Here is a 19,275-nt window from a genome sequence, read left to right as displayed (position 1 = left end):
AATAAGGTATTATGCCAGTCATTCTTAGTATGTTGGAGCGCCTTCAATTTTGTCAGATTCTGTGCAACATCTCTATTGTGAAATAGAGTTGCTTGAGGCGCTGCGCCGGGCTGTCAGCCAGCGCAAAACGTGCCTTCAAACCTAAAGGGATACTTCACGCATTGCGCAATGCTTGAAGTATCTCTGTAGGTTTGTAGGCGCGTTTCGCGTGAGCATTTCGCACTGGCAGCCCCGGCTCTAATATTTAAGCTCGCGGAGTCAGCGTTTTTCAGCTCTTGATTCTGAAATGCTTACACACTCTGCATGGATTATTTTCATTTAAATTAATGAAAAAAAAAAAAAAAAAAATAAGTACAAAAGGAAAATATAATGTGTCCCCTGTAAATATTAAGGCGGTCATATAAATGAAAGGAGAAGTACTTACCTTTTTCCTGAGTGGTGATGAAGTAATCTGGACAAGCAATGAGGAAATGGCAAGTGACACTCATCAAGGCACATATTCCAAAGCAAACAAGAGTAAAATTATTTTTGTTGTGCTCTGCCATGGCTTTTCCGATTGTTTTTGCGGATACATATACTTGACACTTTTAAAATGTTCGAGGGTAACTCACTGAGGTAATAAATTACAACCGGAGAAAAGATATAGAGCTACTATTTATGTAGTCTTTTACAGACTGTGAAAGAACACATGAACAAACGGGAGCGCACTTATTTTTTTATATTCTTACCCTCCTCATTTATTGTTCAAAAAATTTCTACTAGGCTGTTGTGGATGGCTGTCTGAGATCGAAATTTTTCATCCTCAATTTCATTCCCTCTTCTTCACCGCCACTAATGATAAACCAAACTAAAAGGGATTTTTTGAGACTTAGGACTGATTTCTGACTAATTTCGAGAAAATTACAGCCTGTACTTTTAACATTTCACAAACTAAGGTCATAAGGTGTCTCATTTTTTGGCCAAACTTTTTCTTGGAAAATCATGTTTACCTAATGAAAATATGGTAAAAACTGCAAAAATAGCTGAGAGTCAAAGAATAGTTGAATCAACTTAACAAAGATCCTATACATGTTGTAGACATGAAATAGAGTGATAAAAAAACAGTGCTATTTGACTGGAATGGCTTAGTCTCTTGGATGAAAACTTTATTCGTTTTTAGTGTGATTGTGCTAATTTAGTTGATTTGCTCAATTTTGAGGGACTTGCGCATCCACCACAAGGAGAGTGTACTTTCCAAAATAATATGCATCAAACTAGCGATAATTTTAATGGGGCTTTGTTGATAGTTACCAATTTTTAAATTAAATCAGGGTTTAAGGAGTTCATTAGGGAGCTTTCTTCCTGTAATCCACAGAGAGACAGACGTCTGTTCACTGTGCAGCAGAGCATGTATTCAAAGTGTTTTTGTCTCTGACCCACTGTGCAACGAACAGTCTATCAAAAACTTTCTACCTAGGTAGGACCCACTGAGCAGATCCGCTCCTCTCATGCCTCACACTCTCCGCCTATAACTTTCGAAGGTTGCCAGTTTTGAACGGCTGGTCCAATTTTCCTCAAAAAATATGCTAAAAATGTGATCCTCCAGGAAAGGGGGAAAAAATCAAAGAAAAATTTAGGATACATATAAAATATATAATAAGTATTTGGTTTTTGGAAAAAGAAAAAAAAATACGGTCATCATTCGAACAGAATAGGTATTCGTGTGTTACAAATTCATACATAGGAATTTGTTATAATCTTTGCTAGGTATTAGTATACAAAAATTCATCAACAAATAGATTCAAATCTATAATAACTATCATACACTATATACAAAAGAAAATCATCTCTTCTTTTGAAATAAATATGTACAGTCAAATTACACTTTCACAAATAATTCAATATTACTAGAGGAATAAAACCATACTTAGAAAGAGCCGATTCCTGTAACCAGGCATTCCAGAGGGATCTAACATAACATTTCACATGATTAAAAAAGAATGCAATCAGAACCTTAAAAGTAATCCAATAACTAAGCTCTGAAATCATTTACCTCAATTGCAAGGTTTCAAAATTACCGTTCCTACTTTATTCATTCATTTGTTAACATATAACAGGGAAACAAGCTGCGTCATTGCTTGAAATTCTCAATTTTACAACAGAAGGTATGATCAGACAAGGCAGGTAGAAAACGATGTTACTAAAATCAAACACAAGAATTCAGTGAAATGCGACAGGATAATTAATTGATAATCAATAAATTTAACTCATTGAAAAGTGAGATGCCCTCTTGCAGCAAAACAGGGGACAAGAGGCACAAAGAAACCTTCATTTTCCTGATATTTCATGCATATATGCAATAAACGTGTTGTTCTTTTCTTCTTCAACTCCTTATTGGTCCAAGGAGAATTGGAAAAAATCTGAGCTAGTCAGGCCCAACTTTTAATTATTGTCAAAATACATGCAGCCTTCAGAACTCAAGACTGAAACTTTCCGATCGAGCTGATATAGAAGTCTGAAAAAAAGGACCGTTTTAAATTTTTTTTGCATGATCGAAGCATTATTGGAAAGGAGGCTACACCTAATTCATAGTTGAACTAAAGAAAGTTTGGCAGTGGACGCGGTTTAGTGGCAATCAATATTGAGTCTAACAATTTTTCTATGCCTCCTTTCATGCTGTTTTTCAATCCCTGGTAAATTGATTCAGGCTTTGAAAGTGGTCAAATGTTATCGGTTTCATGATGTTCTTTTTATTATTTCTTTTAGAGTAGAAAGGATTAATACAACGAAGAGGAGGGGGAATGATTAGAGCTTCAACATAAAATGTTGAAATCGCTTACAGTTTTATTGAATATTTCAGGATTATAGAAAAAAAAGAAGAAGAAATGAACTGAGTAATTTGTTTAAGACTTGTGAATATATTGTTTCAATAAGCTATAGATGTATAATAATTACTGATATCCAAACAGCTCCTTAAAACAATCATGATTCTCAATCGATATTAATGCCACAAATGAGAAGCGATTATAAAGCCAGATTAAAGCAAAATTGACTTCCATTTGTAAAAAATCAATTTTTGGAGCAAAATGTATATCATTAAATCCAAAGAGTTTTCAAGTTACAGCGATGACACAATTTTATCTATGTTAGAAATTTTTTTTAAATATGACTAGATTGTAAGCTCCTACATAATTTGACGTATGAGAATAAAGATCATTTATGGATTAACGTTGAAATTATTTTACAATAGAATGTAAGAATCTCCCCCAAAGTAAACAATGATAAGTTCACAATTATGTACTACCTTGATGAGGGCTGAAAAACTTAAAAAAATTAGCGGCAAAAAGAAGTACCTGGCATGATGTTTTGAAAAGTTAGAAAGATTAGTCAGAAAGAGGGAAATTAAAATCAAATAGCGTTCCAGACGCACATTGAATTCATAGAGAATAAAATAAAAAAAAAAGAGTTCATTTTTAAAATCAGTAGAGAATATTACAAATTTAATGACTAAAATGAGAAACAAAGAGCGGAAAGAATGAAAACTATTCAATATTGTATTTTCCTTTCCCTTTAGAAAATACACTAATATCATTCATCCTGGCACCTGAGAGTACCATTTTGTAAATGGTACATTATTACATATGGTCATTTACATTTCCAACAATCAGCAGGATAAAAACAGAAGAATTTATTCTTAATATTTTCCATACAACCAAGTAACTTGAAGTGCCTGGTACAAGATGTAACAAGAAAACAAATTATGTTTGAGATTCAACAAGGCAAGAAATTAAAATGTATGTTTTCAGTTGTTACACGGCTTTGAAAAGATGACCTTTACCGTCCAGCCTTTACACGAAGATTACTCTTAAAATTGGCAACCAAAAAAGAGGGGGAGGGGGATCATTATTGAAAAACCAAAAATATATTCCTTTTTAACTAACATCAAACACAGAGTTTAAGGCCCCTGCATTGAAAATTACATTAAAATTACAGCATAGGAGTAGGAGATAAATTGAAAAATGCTTTTCTGCCATATGCTTAGACACTACTAACTACTAAAAATTTTGATTGCTTTTCTTTCTGGCGAAGAGTACAGGCACTCACTGCTCAAAACCTTCCAAAAGGCACCAGTAAAGCCTTTGAATTTCGAAAGTCGTCATGCAGTGCTCAAAAAATCAGGACCAATCAAACTGACAATGCGATCTCAAGGAAAAAAGATAGTGAAAATTATTGAATATTCAGTTAATAACCTAATTAGAAAAATGGCAGAAATTATTTTACTCAATTTTAAGAGGATAAAATTACAATTAAAGTCTGAGTAAGAATAATCGTTTTATGGCAAACAAAAGGGACTTCAATTTTAATGCTCAGAAAATGAAGGCAGATACCTCTTGTGGAAGAAAAGAGATAATTTAGGAATATCAATTTTGAACTAATTAAAAAAAAAGCTGGCTCATACAATATTAGACACAGATGAATCAGTTGCAAGTAAAGTATTCTACGTATGAAGATTTCTTTCAAAATTCTCTTTGCAGAATACTGCTTCCTAGATTGCATAAAAGCAAGCTTAACCAAATAGCATAAAAAAATGATAGCTAAGTAAAGATTCATCTGTGTTTTAAAATTCTGCATGTGTTTAATGTTTACAAAATTGCAACAATTTTAATGATTGCCTTTAAATTTATTTTCAGACTTTTTTTAATATGCCAAGTTTCCGACGCACAATTTTGAGAGGGATAAACAAGGAGGATGTGTACTTCAATTCCGACCTTCTTTACTTCCTGATCATGACTGTTTTCTTAATGAAAAGGTAAATGAGATTTTTTGAATTTTGTCTCCTGATGGACATGAGAATAGAAACATTTAATTTCAAAAGGATAATTATATTCTGTGCCATGTTATTGAAGTCAAACTGGATCAGAACAGTTCAGAAAAATAAAAAAAGTTAAAACTTGTTTATTTTTTTTTTTTTTTTTTTTTTTGGAGATCGTGTTGGAAAATTGCAGTTTCCTTTTTTTATCAGGAAGCCTTATTAGTCACTTGCCTAATTTACACATTTGCTGAAAATATTTCCAAAACTTTGGCATCAAAATCAGGTAGAAGCAAGAGAGGAAATCTTCCTTGGCACTATAAAAGGAAATCAGTTTTAAAAGGAGGAGGACTGAAGACGAAGAAACGAAGATTAAAAATATGATTTTCAGGAACCAAAATAAATTAGATGCTTTGCAAAATTCTACTGGGTACTGATCAGGACCAGATTTTTTGAATGAGTAAAAGAACTATTAGCTTTTACACTTTTACAGTTGTGCAGCTAAGCACTACTACTTTAGAAAATGCTCCCTTTGCAGTAACTTTAAACGAGAGGTTATGGCTGAACTATCAATGCATGTATGGAAATATTTATGATATTTCATCTAATTCCACAAAATCCCCGGAAAAATAATATTGGTGCCCAAAATTGCAACGCAGGGTGCAGAAAAAAAGAATCATGTCTTACATCATTGACATTTTTTCGACTCATTCACTGCAGAGGGTTGACTGATTGATTAGCATTAATTATTGTTTCGTAAAAACCTAAAAACTCAACTAAATATGAAGAATGCTTTGAAAACTAATTTTGTAGGGATGCATCTCATTGATTATTACCATTTTTTTTAAAAATTTGGCAATGCATCTAATCAATAAATGATATGTCACTGAGTAAAGAGACAATTTTGCGTGTTGGCATTTTCAGACTTAAATATTTATTTGTTTTGATTTAAAAATACGCAACGATCTACCTCAAGATTCAGCAAGGACTACCAATAATTTTGGTACAAATATGTGGTTGAGCCAAAAAGACTTTTAGCACTACTTGCTTTAAAAGAATGAGCTACATTCTTTTCAAAATAGCTGTGACATTTAAAAGTATGAAAAACCTTGGAGGTCTCTAAAAGAAATGAAAAAAGGAGTGAAAGTTAAAAACGTAGTTAAAGAGCTACCAGTCTTAATGAGGTGCTGTAGAAAAGGGAGGAAAAAATTACCCTGAGAGGTTTAAAAGTCTGATTGAGTCCGAGCTAGACATCTTACACACAATTTCACTCAATATTTCTGATTCTATGAGGGACTTTGAATAGACTGATACAAAAACAAAGAAATACAGAAAAAGTAAAAGAAGGAGGGGGGGGACTATTTTTTACTGATTGGATCAGCAAGACATGCACCTTTGGTAAATTTCAGACACTCGAGACAGAGGCAGAAGAAAACAAAAAACAGATCCGTAAGAGGTTCTCAGAAAAAGAAGGAAAACGACTAACTTGAATATCAACAACTTTTCACCAAAAATAATTGAAATTTTGAACATATTATCACAACTAGTTACTCTGACTCATCGCTGCGAGTAAATTCGAAGGATGTGAGGTCCGGCGGAGAGACTATTAATTTTTTGTCTAAAGCATATTCGATTAGTGCCAGATGGCAAAAAATGTACTGATCAGGCATTTGAATAGAGTGCGCTCTTTGAGAACGAATTCTTTCTACTGTTCCCCGGACATCAACAGTTCCATTATCTTCTAATCTGCTAATGCAGATGTCTAGTGTGCAGAAAGTACCTGTGAAAGAAATCAAATCACATTGAAATAAGGTTATTTAACTTTGGACTAATGTACAGAGTGTCTTTTGGTTTACACCAAAAAATTTGGAAGGCTACTTCGGAGGGCGAAATAACACTTTTGCATCCTTCTTACATAAGTTTAAAAATTGATCTTAATTTATTGAGTTCAATAATTTGCATAGGTCATTTAATCTTCTTGGGCGCTTCTGGTTTACCAGATGCGCCCTCTCTAGCCGTCGGACTTCTCGTTGTAACATGTATACATGGGATATAGCGTGTTGTTTTATAAAAAATAACGCCATTTTGGTACAGGTGATAAAATATTGATCTTGTTTACTACCTGTTATTTGTAAAAATTTGCGTGGAATGTTGAGTTTTTGGCAAAAAAATTCTGCACAGACTTACTACCGGGTTACTTTATTTTAAGGTCCTCGTCATGCTTAAATATTTATGTCTGATCTGTACTTTCCGACTGAATTTGAAAAATTTAGCTGCAGTGACGTGATCTCATCATTCAAAGATGTATTGCTGTGCTTTTCTGCGATTGGTTTATTTTACAAGTGGGCTTTCTCTGTGACTGCTATTATCTCACCTCAAATTTCGAAAATAAAAAGAAAAAATAATGAGCATTGTACATGGTGGAAAATTGCTCTAGAGGATCCATTACGTCATAAAAGCCAAAATCAGACGCTCATATTGAACAATTGATTGATTTAATTCATGAGAATCCAAATACTAATATGCCTCAAGGCCAATCCATTGGGACAGCAGGCTAACGTGGAGCTTCGAAAAACAGCTGTGAAACATGTGGCTAATGAACACACGTAATTTTTGAACACGCCTCTTGACTTTCTGACCTAAAAGTCAATTTTTTAGTTAAATAGAGTAGTTTCTCAATCTGCAACAGTGCTTCCAGCAAAGCCAAGTTCAACCGCACCGCGCCGGGACATAATACCGCAGGTTGGGGTTCCATACCTCGCAGGGGAGAATTTTTTTTCATGATTATTTTTTGACAGAAAAAGTATGGGCAACTATATTACTTTCTTCTGTCTTGCTTTCTACTGGCGCTCCTTTCCAACGAGAGAGAAGCGCCCTCCAATGCAATTGCGTTGGAATATCTTGTTATATTATTATTTTTTTTCGAATTATGTATACCTTTGCTCTATTTTTTTTTGTGACTGTAACTACAAGAGAGCCTAAACTTGGTATTGCCAGTAAAATTAAAGAAGGAAAACCATAAATCCCACTCCACGAGGATACTAATCTTTGATTTTGGAGAATTTTGTGCAACATAATTTAGGCATACAATGATAATTACCTGTACGACCAATGCCGGCAGAACAATGTACAATAATGGGTGGACCTCGAGGATGCCCAGCCCACGTATCACCCAAAGCTCCCAACATGGATGATTGACAGTCTCTGACTCTGGCGATGAATCCCAACATGGCGTTGGCGCTGTGCGGGACCCCATAATCCGGCCAAGATGTGTATTGCAAATGTGTCACATCACGAATCTCTTCAGTCTGTCATGAAAAATGAATTAATTAAAAGGAGTTTACTTCTTGAAAGAGAACAGGAAAAACAATTTTATACTTGTAACCTGAAAATCAACTCACTTTTAAGGAATACTGAAATGATAAGAAATGAAATTTTCAGCTGGAGCCGTTAACATCTTTCAAACACAATCATAATACTAATCAGTATCAAGTGAACATAGTTAAATTAAATGAATTTCAAACCAGACTAAAAGGATATAGTAGGGGTAAAAAAAATTTCTTCAGCTTGATTCGTTTCCAGCTGTACTTGATGGTGAGCCTTCTGGATGCAAGCTGATACAAAATAAGTGTCTAGTGCAAAAATTCTATCAGAGGAACTAGTGGTAATAAAATTACACATGCTAGCTTGTGCAAGCATGAGGTTTGATGTTCCCATCCTCTACATGAGATTGCAGTAAAAGAGACAAACTAATTCCCACTTTAGACTTAAAACAAGCAGATAAATCCAACACGTGGCGTTGGAAGAGCGCGCCTGAAGAATATATCTCTATTATCATATTTAGTTTTAAGCTTGTTTCTAGCAATCTGACGAATCATAATCGCCCTAAAATCTTGAGGTAGTCTTCAATAATACCTCACTGCTCTAATATGGCATCCTAGGCTCTTTTGTACTCCAAATTGCCTACCTTTCTCGTGCATGGAATAGGTTTTATGGAATGATTACTTCTGCATTTACTAACCGAATGGTGTAAAAACCTTGCAATTTTAGTTAAAAATAAAAATTTTATTGCGTTCAATTGCAAAAGTATTTTTACAAAGATTTTTGGATCTTTCAACGGTTATTGCGAAGGTTAAGCAGGCCAGCAGGTATGGGTATGAATGTAAGTCAAAGGCGACTTTCAACTACTAATCACTTAGAAAAGAATAAAAACACTGACATTGTACAATCGCATGAAACTTGTTGCAATCTAAACGCTCAGCTCCGTATTCGAAAGAGGATTTTTTTTATTTTGAATCGCAACAAATAAGCAGGTTTATATAGTTGAAAGCAGCGAGCAGTCGTTCATTTCGCACGTAATGCGCCGCAATTGTCCAATAAAGAAACCATTGGCACTGAGTTTCTTTATCCTAACCTTTTTGCTCATGGTAGTTGATGGGGTACGGATGTCATCGATAGCGGCGCATATACAAGATTCAAACGTTACACAAAAGTAGTGCTCCGTTGCGCACAATGATAACCAATCAGAAACTCTAATATAAAACTTGCAAGGTTTCATGCTTTGCAGGTGTAAATTTAGGTTAGTTTTTTAAATTATATCTCGGCTCGGAACAAATTAATAAATACGTAAAAATTAAAGAACTCTATAGCCACAGAAAAGGATTTAATGGGCTCTTTTCATGACGGCATTGATTAAAAAACAATTACCAGAAATCTAAATGCTATCAAGAATTATTTACTACGATGCAAAAATTCAAATAGTTTTCCGCTACAAAAACAGCTTTAAAATAATGGAACGAGCTATGAGACTCGATATAGTGTCTTGATTGTTGAGTCAATATTGAATGAGCATGATCGATCAAAACTATTGCTAAGATAATCATTCGATAACGATTCAACAATTGACCAGAAGACATCAGCCGAACAGCTGAGTTCTCGGCGATTACAATAAGCGTGCCATACGCATGGCGCGTTTAATATTATTTTAAGAATAAATATGACTAATTAAACATGGTGATTACCTTTGTATTAGATAATAGTAGACTAGTAATAATAAAATCTGCGTGTGACTCCACATTGTAATTACTAATTAGGAAGTTGCCATACGTTACATCCATGCCTTGCTCTTCCGGCCAGTATTGATCACACTTCACCCTCATCCTTTCTTTCACTCTAGTTGTCATGACTATAACTAAACTTTGTTGTTCCCATACCATTCGCCAAAAATCACCACTCGTCTTATACAGAGGACCTGAAAAAGTAGAAATTAAACACACAATTGAATACCATAATATAAATAAAGGTAAATAACAGTTTTATAGGAACTAAGATAATGAGGATTAAGAACAAAACTTGATTTGAAATAAACTTCTCAAATCAATTTATTTTAATTGCCAGTTCTGCTGCATCAGTTGAACTCTTCCTTAGCCTCAAGATTTATAGAGATTTTCCAACTGAAAACACCTGAAAATATTCTGAAAAGAAACAAAGAAAATCCCCAGTAAAATAACAACTTCATCGGGAGAGAGGCTGCTGCAAAACATAAAGGATCAAGTACACAAAGACTGGAACGTTTGGAGTTAGTTACAGCTCATTTTCAACCAGACGAACAAAAAAAAAACGGAAAACTAGGCAAACATAAATAAAAAAACTATTTTTTTAATTCTCCTTTCCGGTTGGAAATGAGGTGGTAACTAACTCAAAACGTCCTGGTTTTCCTGTACTTGATGACTTCATAGTTTCTTAGCACACCCTGTCTCTCTGCAATATTGTAACTTGCGATACTACCCCTGTTCCAGCACGAGCAATGTATGTGACAAATTTTACCTTGTTCTTTTTCGCCTTTTTCATGCTGCTGTGACGAGGTTTCGGCAAAATATAAGAAACTGATTAGAGCATGGAGAGGTAGCAAAAATCTATGGAAAAGATGTAGAGAGACGCTTGAAGATGAACCAAATTGTTTTGAGGGAGACCTCAAGATTGTGTTAAATTCAACATAAAAAATCACGAGAGAGGTGAACATGGTGTATCCGTCAAATAAATTACAAACCTTGCGTTGAAATGAAAGCATTTTTTTGCTTATATCCATCTACGAAATTGGCATTTATGTAGTCAGAATTGGGATCATCATCAATTTGAGATAACAATACCCTAGAATGATCGTAACATAAAACATCTGAATAGCGATTTTTTGGCGTGTTTGCTCGGGCTCTGAAATACGAAGAGAAAAAAAATTAAAAATACTTTAGGAAAATTAGATAATACAGAGAAACTAGCTTGGTACTTCACTTGTGTACAGTGAAAGATATATATTTTACCTCGCTTTTGTTTAAACTAAAATGAAGAAATTTGCAAATTCTGCAAACAAATTTTTGAACCAAATAAGTAGTAGCATTTTGGGGGCAATTATGTAACTGGTTTGCAAGACTCAAAAACTTAAGAGAGTTCCTTTTGACCAAAAACGTGTATTGTCATATTGTTTTTAGAGGGAGCATAAATCAAAATTATGGCTTGAAAGTTTCTCTGGTTGGTCTTTACCCTTTTTATGGTCACTCTGCAGGAATTCGAAGACATACATCTGATTAGTTTTACTTTTTATCAAAACATCAAGAGCCAAAATTTTGCAAAATTGCATTTGAAATAAGGAGCTTTAAAATTCAGCTACTACAGAGATAACAGAGAGATATATGAAAAAATTCATTGCTTTTGTGTTTGAAGAACATGGGAAGTTTAGTCGGAACATTTTTTACTGCCCAAAAAGTTGTTCAATGGATGGTGAAAATTTCAGAAATTTAACATTTAACAAAGAATTCACTTCTGCTCAAGAGAGTCATATTAAATCATTATCAAATGAAGCAGGTAATTTACGCACTTGGCATGCTGAAATGTTCCATCCGGAGACCTGGACTTGATTTCCTCATATTCTGCTATTAAACCAGCTCTTCCTTTGGAACGAACAATTTCAATAAATTGAGGTAGACTAAAACCGCAGTTAGTGTCACAATGCAGACTATCATCATCTGAAAATCCACTACTGGCTGACGAAATTGGAGGCATTGGCGAACCACCTCCTGGATAGGAAAAAAATAAAAATAAAATTCCACTAAAGCATACTTGAAATAACAATAAAATACTTGAAACAGCATAAAAAACATGAATAAGTGCACGTTCAAAAATAACATGCCCAAACAAGTCAAATTTCACTAGAGAAATGACATTCACTTGATAAACAGAGTATTAGATGAGCATCGGCAAAATCATATCATATCCAGAGTATGAAACTACTCATGTCCATTGCAGAGGTCCAAGATTTCCTCCTATTTTATATTTTCCAAGATTTAAACAGAATATCTTGCTTATTGAAAAGAAAATTTAAGGAAGTTTTCAAAAAAATTACGTTTACTAGTTTTCCAAAGAAAAAACAAAAGACAGGAAGTCTACGACGTAACAAATGAAAATACATGGTTCTGCACTTTGGCCATCAATGTAAAGCTCATAGGAGAGACTCATAGCCAATTTAGACGCTACTACATTGGGAGGAACATATTTTATGCTTCTGCTGGTTACTTTCTCTACTCAGTAAAGTCCATTCTCTTATGAGAGGTGCAGGATGATACCTCCAATGATATTTGTATACTTAATTATGAGAGGATGCATTACATGGGCATCTGCTTTGAGCATTTTCCTTGGAGAGATCACAATGTAAATCACAGTGCTTAAAAAATGAGAGTCAAAAATACAATTAATTTTGATTTTCAGCTGGGAATTTGTCGAAATCAAAACGAACCTCTATTAGTTGCATTGGCATTACTATTCCACTTTGGTGAATGTTTGTTTGTTATCTCAACGACTTCTTCCTCCTCCTCTTCTGATACATTTCCTCCGCACAGCACACTTTCAGAGACCTCTGCTACCATCATACCGTCCTGAGGAAACAATTATGACACTTTGAAACATAATTTTTTTCCCCGATACAAAGTAAAGATGCTGCTTACTATAATCACGCATTCACTTGAGATTTACAATTAATATTTTTAACAAAGAATTTAATTTCAGAGACCGTTTTTTGAGAAGATTCACAGTTAGGTAAGCAACTAGGGATCGTTCACAAAATACAGACCGCTAAATTTCAGAATTTTCTCTATCCCTTTGCAACTCTCTTGTGACATAGGTTCTTCAACATGTAAAAATAAAATAGCGTAACACTCTCCTTGAATCCCACTCCCTCCTAGAGGGTTTTGAAGTTAATGAACGGCTTGGCCCCTTGACAGTGTAAATAGACAACTTTTTTAAGTCATTTCTGCTGACTGATATTAGTGCTTCAAGCCAAAGAATCATAATTAGGAGTTTCAGAAAGGAAAAAAATAATTGCAGTTTAAGCACTTAATACTGGGAATAATCTATAGTGGGTTATCATTTGTGCACATAATAAGGAATATTTAATAGAAAAATGCAAATAAGAGCTGCTTTCAAACAACATGGGCCAATTGAGAGTCTCAAAATTTAGATTGACAGAACTATAACAAAGCAGCTCACAGAGTCAAAAAATGTTACTAGAGATAGACTTACTTTAAGATACTTCCTCACATATTTGGGAGGTATTTTAGTAAGACTTTCTTCTTGGAATATTTTTGGATGAAAAAAATATCTCAGTCCAACAAGAAGGCTAGATATTAGGGAAATAAAGTGAACAAGAAAGTGACTAACCTGTTTTGGATTAGAGACTATTTCAATATGAGTGGTACCGTTGACACGGTCCATTGATACTACATCTTCGCATTCTAAATCACAGTTTCGTGTCATGAGTTTGGCACAATTTTCCAACCAAGTGTCATGATGACCGGGCTCCAGAGTGCCTCCGAGTTGAACTGGAAGCGATCCACGAGGGATATGCAATGGTAACTGACGGAAGAGCAAAAGAGAAGAAACAAGAATCATTAACAAATGTTGATTAGTATTTTAATGGAAAAAAAAAAAAAAACACTAGGAAGTGGCTCAAACTGTAAGTAACAAGGTGGAGAAATGGTGCTGGGTCCACACCATTTTGCGGGGAAAACAAAGCCAAGAAATCCCAAAAATTAAAATTAGAGTCAAAATTAAATTTATTGAACCCTGATGCGCACCAGTACGAAACTGAGAGGGGATTTGCCGACATGATCTCCTCAGCAGCCTGATTGTTGAAATTTTGTGTTTGTTGGGTAGACATAGATGACATAGGTTTAAAGGCGGAGCGTGATTGGTCAGCTATGTCTTATTGCTGCTTTATCGTATATTTGTTAGGTGGAATGGACGACATACTGTAAGAAAATTAAGAGGTGCCGTTAGCTTGTCGTGAGTTCCACCCGACACAGTCAAGACAAAGCAGCAATAAGGCATAGCAGACGAATCACGCTACGCCTTTTAACCTATGTCATCTATGTCTACCCGACAAACACAAAATTTCAACAATCAGGCTGCTGGTTGTCACTCATATCAATGCTCCACCATGCATTGTGATAACATTCTCTATTTTTCATCGTCATGTAATTTTAATTTTATTTTTAAGTTTTACTATTCTTACATAAACTTCAGCTATGGCTCAAATAATTCAAAAAAAGTTTAATAACAGTTTCGTATTCTATATAAAATGCCAGATTTCTGAAGGATAAATTTTGATTTGAGAAGAAAACAGCATGAAAAAGTAAGACAAAACACATGAACTTACTTGGGGTAGACTAACTGTATAAACTCTATCTCGAAGTTTCTCCCGAACAAACAACCTAAGAATTTTAAACGGGGCTTTGAACCACAAAGGAGCCGTGACTATCAGCACCTTCTTCAATTTGGCTGGATATCCTCCCTGTAACAATAAAAACAAAAACAAAAAATTAGTTAAAGCTTATATCATTCCTCAGCGCGTTATTAATTGGACTACATTATGCAATTCGGAACTGCAGTTTATAAAAACAGGACCCAAGTTTTTTTTTTTTTTGGTGGGGGGGCTTTCGCCCTCCCAAGCCCCCCCCCCCCCATTTTGCGACAAATATGAAAAAAATTCCGGAGTTTCTTGCAACATTTCCGCACTTTTTAGTACTTCCGGACCGCCCTTTAAAAATCAGTGCTATTTCCGGACTTGTAGACACCCTGGCAACGGATTGCGTTTAAGCAACGGAATAAACTTCGCAATGTATCCGTCCAGGAGATTTCTAAGAGGCTGTTCCTAACGCATCGCAAATATGTCTGTGGTGATGAGCGTAAATGGATCTTATGCGGTTTGAAATGACGGTTCAGCGCATTACGGAAATGCCATTGGGTCGATGGAGCTTATGGCGGGACTTCCTAATGGATTAAAGCAGCGTGGTGACGGTATATTACCGAATCCGCTTGAGCTGTTTTTGCAGGTGTTAACTGTACCGCAGAGCGCAGATTTTCGATTAAACCAACCTCCGATGTAAAACCTTACAAGAGACAGAATATGACCTTCACTTTTAAATAAAATTTCTACAATTTTTTCGGGGTTTTCAACACCTGGGGAGACGACAGAAAAAAGAAACAAATTACACATTTGTTCGGGCTTGCTTTTTGATTGGGTATACATTTCTTGATTCTTTATCAACGCTTATTATTAGCGAGAAAACTCCGCGAAAAACTGAAAAATGTGGCTAAAATCCCATTTATTTTTGCTATCCTAAAAAGTCGTCCGCCTCAGATGAGTTGGTTTTGACGAGGAAGCGTTCCAGGCTATGAGGAAAAAGACAGGAAAAAGATGAGCGTTACTAGTTCAATCTGCGAGAAACGCCGGGAAACAAAATGAGAGCAGAGATAGCGCATCGGATTTTTCCAGGCCTTCGCAATTTTCCAGGCAGGCCTCCGCAATTCTAAGCAACGTGCTGGATTCTCGTAAAAGGTCAACACGACACGCTGATCAAAATTTTGTGAACTTTTAGAATCATTTTAGGATGTTTTCCTAAGTCGCATTGTTCCTCAGGAGTTGAAAATCTATAAACCTTCGAAGAGGGCGTCAATTTCACTCCAGAGCGGAGCGGATTTCACTCTTCATTCATTCATATCACTCGCGTTTCCTGGTTGCGAGATAGGCCCTCGACTCCGGAGTGGACTAATCGCCGGTTTTCTATCCTAAAAACAGCGATAAATTTAAAAATTGGGGAAAAAAATAAAAAATCAAAGCATATTGAAGGCTTTGCAAGGTGTGCTCTGGACAATTCGAAGTCCGACACGTCTCAAGACACGTCGGTGGCGATGGACCACGATGATACTGCCGTGCTAAGGAAAAACGTCGTATGAACATTCGAGAGTTGACAAATTACCTTTGATAAAATGTTAATTTTTTAGGAAAGTTATGAATATTTTTCCTTTAAATTTTCAAAATCTTAGGTAAAATTGCGAACTAAATTATCTGAAAAATTGGGAGGAAAATATTAATAAATTTACCGGTAAATTCGCGTTTTATCATAGGAAATTTGGCAACGCCTGAAGGTTCATACGGCGTTTTTCCTCAGCACGACAGGATACTCCTTCGGCCCTTTGAACGGAAAATCGCCACGAAGCTAATTACAAGCCGAAAGTCCGGCTACGAAAACGAAAACCCGCGGCTGGCAGGAAAAACTGGTGGACACTCGAAAAAGCGAAAGTGCAAAGCTCCTCGAGTCGATCTCGACGCCCACTTCAAGCCCCAGAGAGCACGGGAAGCTCTGTCGGAGGGAACTTTCCCTTTTTCACCCCCTCCCCGGAACGAGCGCGCAACCCCATCGCGACTTCCAGCCCCTCGACGAGTCCACCCTGTTGCCGGAACGCCTTCGAAAATGATGCTGTGAGTCGTGCTCGTGACGTAATTACGGATCCGTCCAGTGCCGTGGCGTGAATTGCAATGTATCGATTGTTCTGTCATTTAAGCCTATAGTAAAGAATCGATTGTCAAGGTGTTCGCTGCGAACACCCTGTTTATCGATCCTTTTCCATAGGTTTAAAAGGCAGAACTATCGATATATCGCAAATCACGTCACGCCACTGGATCCGGCGTATCGGACAGACCACTGGAAAGGGTGAAAACCTCCAGAAAGAGAAGCAGGAGAAGATAAAGGAGGAAAGGAGGAGAAAGATTAATAAGAAAAAGGAGGAGCAGGAGAGAGAGGGTATGAACGGAGGAGAGGAGGAATGGGAGTAAGAAGCAAAATAAGATGTTAAAGAAGGAGAAAAACGGGAGAGAAGGAGGAGGGAAAAAAGTAAAAAAGGAAAAAGGGAAGATGAAGTTTTGAGAAAATGCACTGAGTCTAAAATTCTATTGAACGGCTCCCTTGTTCTTCGTGAAAATATCAATTATCATCCTAATAATGTGCACTTACAGCAGTTTTGTCTAGAGCGATGCCGATTTTCCTTATTTACTGCTTTCTCATAAATCTCATTTTTGTATAAATGAGAAGAATTTTATTGTTCAAGCTGAATCAGTCGGTTCATATTTCGTCGCGTTTAGCGGGAGGGAACCAACGCGATTACAGTGTTTTTAAAATTTTTGAAGCCTCTTTTTAGTTTTAACAATTACTGGATATATTTGTGGAATAATAAAATCGGCACGACCGTTATCCTTAAAAATTAAAAAATATTTGGTAGAAAAACAGAGGGTATTTGCTGTTTTGATCAATTTTTCCCTTCTTTTTTTGTGAAAAAAAGGTATGTACGGTTTTGTGTTTTGCGTTGGTTCTTTTCCGCTAAATATGATCCATTTCAATCAGATTGAAAGAATTTTGAAGGGAACTGGATTTCGAAGATTTGAGCGTTACTGCTTCCTTCGGTAGGACGGTGGGATGTGCAATTGTGCAACTGGGTGGCAGTTTTGGCGTTGGAGCAATTTGACAACGGCTTGGATGAATGGAATAAACGCCGCACTTCATGACGCGGAGAAAAAAAAGGTCCCGTGTTGAGGATGATCTTTTGTGACGCGCTCCCGAGGACAGATTTTCCCTGAGCTTCAGCACTTCAGCAGGCGAGAGCCGAAGCCTACACTGCCGTGCTAAGTAAAAACGCCGTGCGACCATTCGGTTGTTGCCAAATTTTCTCTTAGAAAATGTTAAATTTAGAAAAAAGTTATAAATATTTTCCTTTTTAAATTTTCAGATTTTTTAGATCCATTTACGACCAAAATCCACTGAAAAATCAGGGAAGAAATATTCAAAAAATTTTCTGGAAATTCGTGACTTGTAGAAGGAAATTTGGCAACGCCTGATGTCTCATAAGGCGTTCCTGCTGAGCACGGGAGTACAATGGAGACATTATTACGCCAGGTTGAGCGACGACTTTCAGACTTTTTCAACTGCTCCTGAATATCATTCCAGGAATTACTTTTTCGGGTGAAATCGAAGTTAACAAGAAAAAAATTCTTGTTTTTACATAGGAATTCTACTTACTCTAAATCTGTCAAAAAAAAAAAAAAAAAAAAATGAACACTTGCCGCATACCTACGAACAACAACCGCCGCATGAACATTTGGACTGCATTTTGCAATTTGGACCGATAAATTCTGGCTTATCTGAAAAAACATTTACGTGTAAAGGGAAACTAATGGCACATACGTTGTTTTTAAACCGGGCCGGAATTAATAGTTCCAAATTGCAAAATGTAGTCCATTTGACTGTAGCCATTTCTGTAAGTAAAATAATTATTTTTAAGGAAAATTATAGTATTTCCCCTTTGAATTTTCGAATATTTCAGTTTGAATTGCAAAAAAAATTCAATGAAAAATTGGAAGAAAAATAGCTCCAGATCCCCCAGAAAATTCGCGTTGTAAGGAAGGGGATTTGGTAACGTAAAAGGGCTCATACATGCGGTCCTCTCCTTCAGCACGGCAAAAGTCTGGACAGGATGTTACAAAACGTTAGAAATACATGCGAGACTGGACATTTTTAAGGGATATTTCATGAGAATTCACTAAGTTGTGAAACCTGTGAAAAATGTACTCATTTTGTACGCTATATAGGTACGCAAAAAACCCGACGATGCAAAAAAAAAAAACAAGTTTTTTCAGTTCAATCTTGCATTTTAATTAATTTTTCTAAGAGGTTTAACGTGAGTGACAAAGATGACTTGCGTGATGCCTTCACTAAATGCTACTAATACTAGAGTTTCGACAGTTAAGAATTATTGGGATAGTAAAAAAGCGTGGAAATATGATTATATTTTATGGTTAGATTTTACTTCATTTAAGAATTTCCCATGAAATTTCAAAATTTTCACATTCATGAAATTTTGCCACCCTTAGTCGGGAATCTCTTTGAGTCTTTCCACATATCGACGGTGAAACTACCAAACCACGTATCTCGGTTTGCGACGTCGCAGACTTCCTGTCATACTTTATTTTTTTAATGAAAAACTACTTGACATCCAGTCTTGAAAATTTCTGTGATTTTTCCTCTTTGTGCGGAGAAAATTCCGTGAAAATTTCAAGGAATGATATTGATTTGGTTTACTTCAAAAAAATAAAATGTGAGCGTAGA

The 19,275-nt window shown here is 35.8% G+C and overlaps 1 protein-coding gene across 1 annotated transcript in view; it reads right to left on the bottom strand.

Annotated features, from left to right (window-relative positions):
- Window positions 1–1,611: 1,611 nt before the first annotated feature.
- The window catches only part of Ptpmeg2 (Protein tyrosine phosphatase Meg2), a 46,245-nt gene continuing 28,581 nt past the window's right edge, over window positions 1,612–19,275 (bottom strand). Inside the window, exons 5-12 of the mRNA XM_019043256.2 lie at window positions 14,493–14,627; window positions 13,496–13,690; window positions 12,576–12,714; window positions 11,661–11,859; window positions 10,839–10,999; window positions 9,811–10,040; window positions 7,890–8,097; window positions 1,612–6,569 (exon numbers count right to left, since the gene is read on the bottom strand). Of these exons, the coding sequence (XP_018898801.1) occupies window positions 6,337–6,569; window positions 7,890–8,097; window positions 9,811–10,040; window positions 10,839–10,999; window positions 11,661–11,859; window positions 12,576–12,714; window positions 13,496–13,690; window positions 14,493–14,627 (1,500 nt within the window). The 3' untranslated portion in view covers window positions 1,612–6,336. The remainder of the gene's footprint in view (window positions 6,570–7,889; window positions 8,098–9,810; window positions 10,041–10,838; window positions 11,000–11,660; window positions 11,860–12,575; window positions 12,715–13,495; window positions 13,691–14,492; window positions 14,628–19,275) is intronic.

The sequence above is a fragment of the Bemisia tabaci genome, chromosome 1, assembly GCF_918797505.1.
Source record: "Bemisia tabaci chromosome 1, PGI_BMITA_v3".
Taxonomy (NCBI): Eukaryota; Metazoa; Arthropoda; class Insecta; order Hemiptera; family Aleyrodidae; genus Bemisia; species Bemisia tabaci.
Note: the sequence above shows the minus strand (reverse complement) of the source record. Positions and strands in the feature narration are given on the sequence as shown.